Consider the following 11,968-nt stretch of genomic DNA (forward strand, 5'->3'; position numbering starts at 1 on the left):
CTTTGCTTTCAAAGTTATTAGGAGTGCGCCCCTGCCTGTTTTGTGTGTGGTTCTCAGCTCAGAGTTCTGTTTGTTTTTTGGTACTGTGGACTGAACCCAGGGGCGCTTAACACTGAGCCACATCCCCAGGCCTTTTTAACTTTTATTTTGAGACAAGGTCTCTCTAAGTTGCTCAGGGCCTAAATTGCTGAGGCTGGCTTTGAATTCAAGATCTCCTCAGCCTCCCGAGCTTCTGGGATTACAGGTGTGTGCCGCCCTGCCCAGCTCCCCTCAGTCTTTGTCTGCATGGCCACCAGAGCCTCGTGTCCTTTTTTCTGGCTTTAGCATCTGGGCCTATTTTCAGTTCCCTAGGGTGTTTCTGGGGTGCCCTCTCGCCTTTCAAGCCAGGTAATGCTTTTGCATGTCCAGCCCCACCAGGTTCCCTGTAGGAAGGTTTCTGGACAGCAGTGTGGCTGAGAGATTTGGCTACAGCCACTACCTTTGAACCTGTATTGCATTGTGAAAGAACCAGCCTGCCGTGTGGGTGACATCCCTGGATGGGTAGAGCTGAGAAACCTCCCAGTGTGAGTGAACAGGAACACCTGTTTGCTCTAGGACAGGCCATTGGAAACGTCCAGTGGTGACCCTTCCAACCCTCCCCGACCGCTTGGCAGGCTCCCTTACTTCCCCGTAGTACGGTTAGTTTTGATCTTTATGATGACTGGCTCCGAGATGTTGTGCTGCTGGCTTATACAATGGTGATGGGTAGACATGCCCTACATAAACTGTAGCTCTGCCGCGATAAAACGAGCTCAGCGCCACCAAGCCTGACTCCTGGAGTCTTCGTGTGTGGACTCCGTTGCTTCACCTCCTCGCGGGACGCAACCCCACCACATCACAACATCTGGTGTCCGACAATGTGGGGCGGCCCCTGCGGGACGACTTCTGTGGCAACAAAGGAAAGGTGAGTGCCCCTGATCAGCTTATACATCTGCGCCTGGTGAGTGCTCGGACCTCTTTGCCCCCTTTTTGCTTTTGGTTTGTGGTTTCAGTTTGTCGCCTCTTTGATAGGATTTATTAGGGAGGCACATAACCCCCTGCTCCCTGGTTTGCTACAAAGTGGGAGCCCCTTGGTTCATCCAGAAGGCACAAGTAAGGGTTTGGTCTCCCAGTGCCTAAACCATGAAGGTCACGGCTTATAGCCACCCTTCACTTCTGAGACACAGTGAGGGACATACGGGTGACAGCTGGCTCCCGGAGTGACAGCCAGGGGAGTCTCCCTCCCAAACAGCACTTTTTGACCCAATACACCTTTTCCATGTCCCCTGATTCCTTCCACCTTCTCCCTTAACATCAGTGGGCCCCGATCCGGGGACTTCTCCTTCTGAATGCCATAGTAACCGTTGTTCTTTGGCTCTTTGGGCTCAGGATCCTTTCCCAGAGCCGCCATCTCAAGACCAAAGACCCTGATATCTTTGACTTCAGGGACAATGTGGTTTGCTTGGCACCCTGTATGTCCTCTGATACACTTTGGGACAAAGAGCTCTGGCATCACTTCCTTGTGTTGGCTCGGAATAGGGAAATTCAAGAAGGCCAAGCCTTCCCCCTTCCTTTCTTCCCAGTCCTTACCGCCATCATAGCATGTTTAGGAGGGACCACTGAAGATGATGTTGTCAGCCAGCACAATGTCCTTGTAGCTGAAAGGCCTGATCTTAGATTTGAAGGTTCCTCTGCCACTGCCAGCCCCCCTCCACAGGAAGCAAATGCACCCTTAGGGGCCTCCGCCAACACTTCCTCTGAGGCACCAACACCTGCCTGCCTGAGCAGGGGGGCCCCTCCCTGTACCCAGCCCATAACTGCAGGGGTCCATGGCTCCCTCTCCCTTTATCCTTGGCCTCTACTGCCATCCAGTGGCCAGTCTCCTCCAGCTCCGCAGGCCCCACACCACCCTATTCTAATAACTCCTTTTTGAATCAATACTCAGACTTGCTTAAGATGAGGTCCCATGCCACCCAGGCTTTCCCTGTTGGTGTAGGGCCCAATGTAGCAAATCAAATCAGCCTTGGATTGCTCCAACCCAAAAGGATCTAGCTGTCATACATAGGCCACCCTAGAAGATGGTCTGGACTCTCCCTATATGGAGCAGCTTATGGACCAATGGGCAGATAATCCCCAAACTCCCCATGATTGGATCATGCTCATGTGGGCCATCCTTACAAGACCCCAGTTTCTACAGTAGAAAGCTTCCTCTAGTGATGAATGTGACCAACGGGCCATCCGCAATGCTCTGCTCAAGTTGCCATTACCGTGCATATGTGTAAGGGTGAAGGAAACCATAGTACCCCCAGGCTGTGGTGGGGGTGGCCCAATACTTTGATCAGGTCCGTCTGTGTGCACAGCGCGCCTTTAAGGGTGTCCCCTCTACTCAGGCAGAAGTCCATCTCAGGTCCTTAATTCAAAAACCCAATGAGTGTTTCCAGAATTTCTCTCCAGAGTCGCCCAGGCTGAACTCTGCATGGGTGTACCTTGGGCAATCAAGACAGATAACGGCCCATCCTATACATCCCCCAAATTTACAAAGTTCCTACATAATTGGAACATCACTCATATAACTGGTATCCCCTATAACCCCCAGGGACAAGGTATAGTGGAAAGAGCCCACCGAACCATAAAAACTCAACTACAAAAAGAAAAAGGGGGAAATAAGGGGACCCTAACACTCTCCTGACACAATCATTGATAACTTTAAATTTTTTAACTTTTGATGCATCAGGTCTTTCCCCAGCTACTAAGCATTGGGGTTCCCGCTCCCCCTAGTCCACTGGAAGGACCCAATGACCAATTGGTGGAATGGCCCACACCCACAGCTAACCCAAGGGCGAGGTTTTGCTTGTGTCATTCCAGAAATGGCCTCTCGGCTCATCTGGATCCCGACAAAGACCATCCGCCCAGTCCTACAACATGAATCTCCCACCCAGGATGGTGGAACCACCAGCCAGGCACCTGAAGGAGCTCTCTGTTGACGACACCCCACCTCCCGGCTCCGCCTGTGGCTTTCCTGGAACTTTGCCTGCCGACACCTCTGCCACCAGCAATGGAAGGAAGAAATGCCCACGCCATCACGGACGATCTCATGGTAGAAGAGCACAAAAAATAACTTGGGGGGACATAAAGAACTTGGGGGGACATAGAGAGCTTGGCTCAACAAGCCCAGGATATGGCCCCAGACCCGGAGCCAGGGGCGGACACTCTTTTTCTGTTACCGTGCACCATCACCACCGCTACTCACGAGCACAGGCATGATAGGCGGGGGCACCAACTCCTGGAGTTTTGTTACCTGTTGGCCTAGACGATACAGTCTTGCCCTTCTTGTTTGCTACTAATGTTACCTCTCATTCCTGTAATGTTGGATCCCATGGTACAGTATTCTTGGAACCCATCACTTAAAGTCAATCATACATGGACCTTTTTGCTTCTTGCTAACACTTCCAATGTGGGGGAAATATGCCAGTCTGTACCATGCTTCCATAATGACACCTTCTGGGAACCAGGGCTCTCCAGGGCACCATGGGATATGGGCCTCTCTCCCTAGAAAGGGAAAGCATGGAGGTTCGAGTTAGGGAGTCCCGCTCATGGCCCCGACCATTCTTACAGCCCTGCCTATCACGCAAATATACAAATAGCTCTACGCCTCTCGAGGCCATAACATGGAGAAATTGCCTTTCCATCATCCGACCATTCGTCCTCTTGGATGAGCTCATTAGTTGGTCTCAGCCCTACAGCTTGGGAGGCTCCCACCTAAAAAACAGCACCGCTAAGCCAACCAAAATCCAGAAGGGTAAATCTTAGAATACAAATACCCCTGGTCCTGCACAACTGGGTAGACCATTAATATGTGGCCCCTATAAATGTATGGATATTAGCCCTATTGTCACCGTTGATGCAATCTGGTTTAATGGCATCTTTGATTCTCCTGTTGCTACCCGTGCTACTCGGGGACATGTGTGTGTTAAACCACTTTTTTCTTTGTAAGTTCTACAGTCCACCCCACCAGAGGTCACCTCGACTGCACTAATTCCTCTTGTATGTTGACCAATTGCTGGAACCCCTCCATTAAGACAGCAGTGCTCATGAGGACACCCCCCCCATATTGTGGTTCCCAACAGATGACAGACAGTTCCTCTGTCCATTTCACCAAAGGTACATTTTACCAAAGAGATCTCCCTCTCACGTCCAAAATGGGATTTTGATATTACTGCCGCCATTGTTGCTGCCTCTCTTGCTGCCACGGCTGCTGGGATAGCTTTAGCCCAGTTATAGCTAATGCTGCCACTATCAACCAGGTAGTTCAACGCTCCGCTAGAGCCCTAACTGTGTAAGAACAACTTAACCTACACTTGCAGGGAGGTATCCTAATGCTACAACAACAGGTTAATCTCATGGATGAAAAAATCGATATCCTCCGATTAAATGTAGGATACCCTGTATTCCTCAATATCTGTATGTTTGTCAAACAGCTATCCCTGTAGAAAATGTCACAAAGCCCCGGTTTGAATTAGCTAAACGGTTAAAAGGACCCTGGAATCTAGCTTTTAGAAATTTCACCAGGACGCTGCATCCCCATATTCTTAGCCTAAATGAAACTAAAGCAAACCTAATCCTCAGTCCTTCCTTCTTGCAGAGACTATGGGACAAGTTTTCAGCTCTGATTGACCCCACCAACTGGGTTATCGCTGGCATAGGTGTCATTTGTATTGTTATACTGTATGTCTTTATAAAGTGCCTACACTTATAAGATGGAAACTGAGCAAGCTATGTTAGTATATGTATACCAAAAAAAAGGGGGGGAAATGTGGGAAAGAACCAGCCCGCAGTGTGGGTGACAGCCGTGGATGGGTAGAGTGAGAAACCTCCCAGTGTGAGTGAAGAGGAACACCTGTTTGCTCTAGGACAGGCCATTGGAAACGTCCAGTGGTGACCCTTCCTGCCCTCCCCGACCGCTTGGCAGGCTCCTTTACTTCCCCGTAGTACGGTTGGTTTTGATCTTTATGATGACTGGCTCCAAGATGTTGTGCTGCTGGCTTATACAATGGTGATGGGTAGACATGCCCTACATAAACTGTAGCTCTGCCGCGATAAAACGAGCTCAGCGCCACCAAGCCTGACTCCTGGAGTCTTCGTGTGTGGACTCCGTTGCTTCACCTCCTCGCGGGACGCAACCCCACCACATCACAACATTGAATGACCTGGCTGAAGGCAGAGGTCAGGCCTCGGTCCTACCCTCAGCTGGAAACTGCAGGTGGAAAACTGCCCCACCCAGATCTGCAGGCCCCTGGCTGCCCCGAGGGATGCCTGAGATAGCAGGCTAATTCCCAGGAATCCCCCGTGTGGTCCAACTTTCCTCCCGTCCTTCTGCCAGGGTTTTGGGCCTCAGGAGAGCAGCATGACTCCTTACCCGGGAGGTTCCACCCCTGTCATTCCTGCTGTGTGTATTCTGACCCAGAGTCCACCTCAGGCCAGGAAGCATCTGAGGGAGGCAGTGTCACCTTTGGTCAGGCTAGAAGCCTGGCATTCTGGGGACCTGGGGCTCAAATCCCAGGTGTAGTTCTGGATGACTTAAGTGACTTTTTTTTTTTTTCCTGAAAGTAACATAAATATGTACTGCAACAACAACAACCACGACAATCACGGACGCAGGTCCCTGCGGACCCATGAATTCCAGTAACAAAGGTGCAGCTAGTATCCTGGGCTTACAGCTTAGTTCCCAGGTGGAGGAGCTCCTGAAGGAGGTTTCCTGGGGCGATTTTAGTCACAGTTGCTCATGCAAAGAGCTACCAATTTACACTCTGAATCGTGGGGTGCAGCATCTCCAAGCTTTAACCACTCCTCTGTGTGGGACCAGGCACCTCCTCACACACAGCCAACAAGCTATTAGTAATCTCCTGCCTCAAAAGCTCTGGGCAGAGGGCTGGGACTGTGGCTCAGCGGTAGAGCGCTCGCCTAGCACGGGCTGGACCTGGGTTCCATCCTCAGCACCACATAAAAATAAAGGGATTGCGTGTGTCCATCTACACCTAAAAAATAAGTATTTAAAAAAAAAAAAAAAAAAAAAAAAAAACAAAGCTCTGGGCAGCTCCTCAGCGCCAGGCACAGCACTAAACACCGAACACTCACACCAGGTCCCATGGGTGTGAGGCCACCAGAACCCATGCCTCGCCATGACTTACTGCTGGCTTCACCTTGGACCTAGAAGTCTAGCTCCCCTTGGCTGATGCTCTCAGGTCCCAGGATAGGGCTGCAGTTGGGCCCTCAGGTTTCCTCCCAAGACAGGAATCCCTGCCCCGTGTCCCATGCTTGGCCATCCCCAGCCTCTCCCTTTTCCTGTTTTGATGCTGGCTGAGCCAGGCCCGGAGACAGGGGCATGATATCTTAATCCTTCAGGAGGAAGCCATGCTGGAAGATTCCCCTTGACCTGACCACCTGCCAAGCCGCCTTCCCAGCACTCAACATGGGGGTTCCTGAACTAGACAGCAGGGGCAGCAGGGACACCGGTTGTCCGCACTGGGCTCAGGCCTGGCTTCCAGCACGACTCGTAAATCAGGGGGCGACGGGGGTGTTGGAAATGGGTCTGTGGAATGTCTGGATGGGGTGGGGTGGGGGTGCGCCCTTAACTCTTAGAAGGACGGATGTGGGGGCAGAGGGAACTGATGCCTAGAGCTGAGGACTGGGGGACCAGCTGTGCAGGACGCAGGCGAGGAAGAGGTTATTTCCCTGCCGGGCAGGCAAGGGATAAATTCAAGGCACAGGGCTCCCCAGCTTCAGGACCTGACTGTCACAATGTCCACGGGGAGAGTCCTGCTTGGCTTTCTGCTGCTCCTATCACTACAGCTGGGCATCGGCCGGAGCCCTGACACTCAGGGGGCTCCTGTGGCAGAGAAAGAGTTCTTGTCTGAGCAGACAAGAGATGCTGGAGGGACCTGCAGGCCGCCACTGGGTAAGAACCCCAGGGACCCCAGGTGACTTCCCAGCTCCTTCAGGCTGAGAACTGACCCTAAACCATGCCCCCTTTTCCCCCTAGACACTCACCACCCCCATGCTCGCTTACGCCGAGCCCCAGCCAGCCCCTGCCAACTGTGGAGCCTGACCCTACCCGTGGCGGAGCTGGGCCTGGGCTATGCCTCTGAGGAGAAGATCACCTTTTGCTACTGTGCTGGCAGCTGTCCCCGCGGAGCCCGCACCCAGCACGGTCTGACACTGGCCCGACTGCGGGGCCAGGGCCGAGCCTTTGGTGGGCCCTGCTGCCGGCCTACCCGCTATGCTGATGTGGCCTTCATTGATGACCATCACCGCTGGCAGCGGCTGCCCCAGCTCTCCGCAGCTGCCTGCAGCTGTGGGTGAGAGTGCCCAGCCCAGAACTCCGGTTCCCTGTGCATGGAGCTCTGGAGGAGCTGGGCTCACTTATTTATTGGAGCCTGGAAGCAAGAAGACAAGAAGGGGTGGTGGACTGGGAGCTGGCAAAGAGCACAATAAAGAATCGGCTTCCCTGGCCTGGTGACTGTGTGCTAAGCCAGCATGCTCCTTACTGCCACCTGGCAGCCCTGAGCTTCCCCTGCAGGGGTCAGTCTCAGGAGACAGCAGAGCAAGGAGGCTGCTGTCCCTTCTCCAACTTTATTCACAAATCCAGAGTCTGGGTAAAACAGGAATGGGCCTGGGGGTCAGCAGGCTGGGGGTGGCTGTCCAGGTTGCCCTGGTCCCAGCCCCTCAGGGAGAGAGCGGCAGATCACAGAGATGCGTCGGCTCCGTGGAATCCGCCGATCCCCAAAAAATGACTCTTCATCCCGAAGAATCTCATGAGAGAAGTCATAACGGGCTGAGCCCCTGCAAGAGAAAAGAAGGCTATGAGTTCTAGGTAGACCAGGGTTCCAGTCCCCCTGCAGCCCTCAGGCCCGCCCTGGGGTAATGGCAGTCCCTGCTGTGAAGGCCAATGAGAGAAGGGGCAGGACGCTGGTGGGGTGGGGCTCTTTGGCTGGATGCACCTTAGGATATAGAGGGAACCAGGCTCCAGCAACAGTTCCAGCCACTGCCCTGGCTCCTGGGTGTGCACAAGCCTCATGACACTGGGAGACAGCAGGGACAGGCCAGCGATGGTGGCTCCACAGAACTGAAAGAGGCAGCATGGTGGTGGGTCAGACTCTGGCCTGGCCTGTCCACCCCAAGCTGGGAACTCCCAGGTGCTGGCTTCTGCCCACCTTGACACTGTCGACATGGGGCTTGATGTAGCCCTGAGGTTCCAGGTCTAGCACATGCACCCGGGACAGCAGGGTCTGGCCAGGGTCAAAGGCAGCTGACTGCACACGCTGCAGGATGGCCCGGCTGGCCTCTGACCAGCGCGACTTCTCTGTCTCCCGGAAGCCGTGGATGGCCTGCACAGAGGGCTTGGGTCATGCCTGAGAGCTCCCAGAGAAAATAAGGAAACTGAGGCACAGAGGGACAGAGTCCAGAGCTAAGGACTGGTTTTTCCCAGCATGACCTTTATCCCTGCCTCAACTCACAATCCCATCCCTAACCTGGCCCCTGCCACAATGAAGGCCTTAGCTGGGTCTCGCTGATACTGGAACCCCCTAACCCAGGCCCCACCTAGATCTGACCTCAGGCTCCAATTCCAGGTCCCCAATGCTGCCAGCCCCATCCCAATATCCATTGTTTCTGTCTCCATCCTCAACCTGATCCCACCCAAGACCCTAGTCTGCCCCCAACAACTGACCCTCCCTCACCTCCTCCATATCCATGTCTGACCCTTGGTCCCAAATACCCCTTAGCTCCAGATCTAGTTAGGACCCGGCTCTCATTTCCAAAGAGCTCTTGCTGTTCCCAGGTTCCCACCCCCCAGGTCCCACCCCTCTGCAGAAATTCGCACCCCCGCCCACAGCAACGCCCCTTCTCCGTAGGACTCGCGTCTCGGCCCCAGAGCCTCAGACCCCAAACCTGTTCTAGGCCCGCCCCCAGCTGATCCCCCGCATTCGAGTGGCTTCCCTGTCCCCGCCCCTTATCCGCAGCCCCGCCCAGATATGGCCCCGCCCCCGACGCGGACGCGGACGCGGACCCGGCCCCGTCCGCCTCACCGCGTCCCAGTGATCATATTCGTAGCGGCGGCGGCGCAGCTCAGGCTCCAGCTCGCGGCTCAGCGTCTCCTCCTCGTCCTTGCTCAAGAAGCCGGGCTGCACCACGGCCGAGTCCTGCAGGCGTCTCAGCACCGCCGGGCCCGAGCCCCGCACCCAGCCCGACCCCGGCAGCGTCCGCAGCGCCAACCTCCCACTCCCGGCCATGGTCCTGGAGCCGGGTCACGGAGGAAGCCGGAGTTCAGGGCAGCGCCCCCGCCCTAGAGCCATTGGCTGAGTCCTCTCCAGTCTCCCGCAGCGATTGGCTTTCCCCACGGCCCCGCCTCTTGCTCAAGGCTATTGGTTGCCGCTGTCACGCCCTGTCTAGCTATTGGCTCCCCTGAGCGCGCCTCCTCTCCCCGCTGTCGGCCCGGCGACCTCGGTAGCTCGGTTGTATTGGCTGTACCGCGAGTCCGTCTGCCTCCGCTTCTCGGCCCCGCCTCTTTTATTGGCAATGGGAAAAGGTCCAACCGAGCTGGCCAGGATCTCGTAGGAAGGTCCAGAGAGGTTCTGGCCTGGCTTTCAAGGTAGGAGGGTTGAGCCAAGGTCAAGGTTTTGGAGATAGGCAGGCACAGAGGTTAAGTGCAGAGTACGGTCGGGGTGAGAGGAAGGGTCAAGAGTATAGGAATCTAGCAGGCTCCGTGACGCACGCCTGTAATCCCATCAGCCCCGGAGGCTGAGGCAGGAGGATCGCGAGTTCAAAGCCAGCCTCAGCAACATCAAGGTACCAAGCAACTGAGTGAGACGCTGTCTCTAAATAAAATACAAAATAGGGCTGGGGATGTGTCTCAGTGGTCGAGTGCCCTGAGTTCAATCCCCAGCAACCCCCACCCCCCAAAAAAAAAGTATTTATGGGATGGGGCCAAGTTTGCAGTTAGGGAGTTGTGAAAGGTCAAAGCCAGATGTCATTCATTTCCCCATGAGAAGTACTGATTTTTGTTTAGGTTTGAATGTAGCAGTGTAGTTGTTTTTCAAAGATTCCTTAGATTATCACGACCCTCCAGGTTTTAAAAAACAACCCTGTTTCTCCCTCCAGCTACATACCCTGGACTCTGTTCCCTTTACACTAAAATCCCTGAAAGACACGTATTGCTGTTTTCCTCTCATTTTTCCTGGATCCATTGTAGCCTGGCTTTTGGTCCCCACATATCTAAAGTGCTCTGATTTATGGCCACCAGCAACATCCACAGTGCCAAATCCACAGTCAGCTCTCATCGGACACCTACTTCATCTGTACACTGATGGCTTCTACATCATTTCAACCCTGACCCTGGGATGCAGAGAGGCAAATCAGATACCAACCATAACACATTTCCTGCTGCTCACCCTCAGCTTCCCACTCAGTTAACGGATCTCCCCTTTTGGAACTGCTTTGGGCCAGTAACTTGGTTTGCAGACTACTCTCACTTCTCTCTGGTGAGCTCTGCCTTTAAATCCTATCTAGAGTCTGACTACGTCCTGCCACCCCATTGGAGCCACCATTAATCTCCATCTAGATTATACCAAATCCTAATTGGGTTCCAGAGTTTTGTTTTGTTTTTCCGCAGCACTGAGGATTGTACCCAGAGCTTCATGCATAGGCTACTGCTCAGCCACACCCCCGCCCAAGTTTCTGTTGTTGCTAAGCTCTACCCACGGCTCCTGGGGGTCAGCCTTCCTTTTCATCCCTCTTCTCAAACCTTCCATCACTCCCCATCCTTTTTTTTGTGGGGGGGGTAGTGTTGGGGATAAAACCCAGAGCCTCACGCATGCTAGACAAGTTCTCAGCCACTGAGCTACATCCCCAGCTCTTTTTATCTTTTGAGATGGTCTTTCTAAATGGCAGAGGCTGGGCTTCAATTTGTGACCCTCCTGTCTCAGACTCCCAAATTGCTAGGATTAAAGGCCTGCAACACCATGCTTGGCTTATCTCCACTTCTTTATTTGGTGGGGAAGGTACTGGGGATTAAACTTGGGCCCTTGACCACTGAGCCACATCCCCAGCCCTATTTTTTTTTTTTTTTTTTTGCCTTTATACATGTACTTTTTTTTTTGCATTACAATTCTTATTGCATTACAATTTGAACCCAGTGCCTCACACATACTAGGCAAGCGCTCTACCACTTGAGCCCCAGCCCAGCCCTAAACAGATTTTTTAAAAGTAGTTGATATATATATATATTTTTTTTTTTGAGTTGTCAATAGACCTTTATTTATTTTATATATACCACAATTTTTGAGTTGCTTGGCACCTTGCTGTTGCTGAGGCTGGCTTTGAATTTGTGATCCTCCTGCCTCAGCCTCCCCAGCCGCTGAGATTACAGGCATGTGCCACCAAGCTGGCTCATTTAACATTCTTAACACCCCTGAGACAGTAACTGCTTTTTCTTCTGATTGTAATAAGGAAACAGACGATCAGGACTAAAGCAACTCACCCCAGGTCAAATATCTAGAAAGTGACAGAAGGAGGCTAGCCATGTCGCCTCTCAGCCTGCTTCCTCGCCTGTGAAATGGTAACAGTGCTTGTTGCTCCTTCCCAGGTTCCTTGTGAACATACAGTGGCCAGCTACAGTGTTTCTCCAGCAAGAGAACTTGGCAACACAGGGCAGCGCATGCAGCTGCAGGCAGGCAGTGACTCCTTCGGAACTCTCCCTCATTGCAGGGGTGCCTCAGAGCTGGTGACTGATGCTGCATTTTTTTTGAGGGGCGGTTGAAGTCAGGGATTGAACTCAGGGGCACTTGATCACTGAGCCACATCCCCAGCCCTATTTTGTATCTTAGAGACAGGGTCTCACTGAGTTGCTTAGGGCCTCGGTATTGCTGAGGCTGGCTTTGAACTCATGATCCTCCTG

The 11,968-nt window shown here is 53.2% G+C and overlaps 2 protein-coding genes and 1 long non-coding RNA gene across 3 annotated transcripts; 2 read left to right on the forward strand and 1 right to left on the reverse strand.

Moving 5' to 3' along the window:
- The first annotated feature begins 90 nt into the window (after positions 1-90).
- Positions 91-3,443, forward strand: LOC114105808 (uncharacterized). Its single transcript, XR_003585097.2, has 2 exons — positions 91-943; positions 2,884-3,443. It is a non-coding gene; the product is annotated as an uncharacterized lncRNA (long non-coding RNA).
- A 3,373-nt stretch (positions 3,444-6,816) lies between these two features.
- On the forward strand, positions 6,817-7,377 carry Pspn (persephin). Its single transcript, XM_027952442.1, has 2 exons — positions 6,817-6,973; positions 7,058-7,377. Exons 1-2 carry the CDS (start codon positions 6,817-6,819, stop codon positions 7,375-7,377), a joined length of 477 nt encoding a protein of 158 aa, XP_027808243.1.
- A 256-nt stretch (positions 7,378-7,633) lies between these two features.
- Positions 7,634-9,346, reverse strand: Alkbh7 (alkB homolog 7). The gene is made up of 4 exons (XM_027952616.2): positions 9,102-9,346; positions 8,229-8,402; positions 8,016-8,140; positions 7,634-7,857 (listed from the first exon to the last, which is right to left on the reverse strand). The coding sequence occupies exons 1-4, from the start codon at positions 9,303-9,305 to the stop codon at positions 7,695-7,697; spliced, it is 666 nt and encodes a 221-aa protein (XP_027808417.1). The 5' UTR covers positions 9,306-9,346; the 3' UTR covers positions 7,634-7,694.
- Positions 9,347-11,968: the final 2,622 nt, after the last annotated feature.

The sequence above is a fragment of the Marmota flaviventris genome, chromosome 1 (assembly GCF_047511675.1).
Source record: "Marmota flaviventris isolate mMarFla1 chromosome 1, mMarFla1.hap1, whole genome shotgun sequence".
Lineage (NCBI taxonomy): Eukaryota > Metazoa > Chordata > Mammalia > Rodentia > Sciuridae > Marmota > Marmota flaviventris.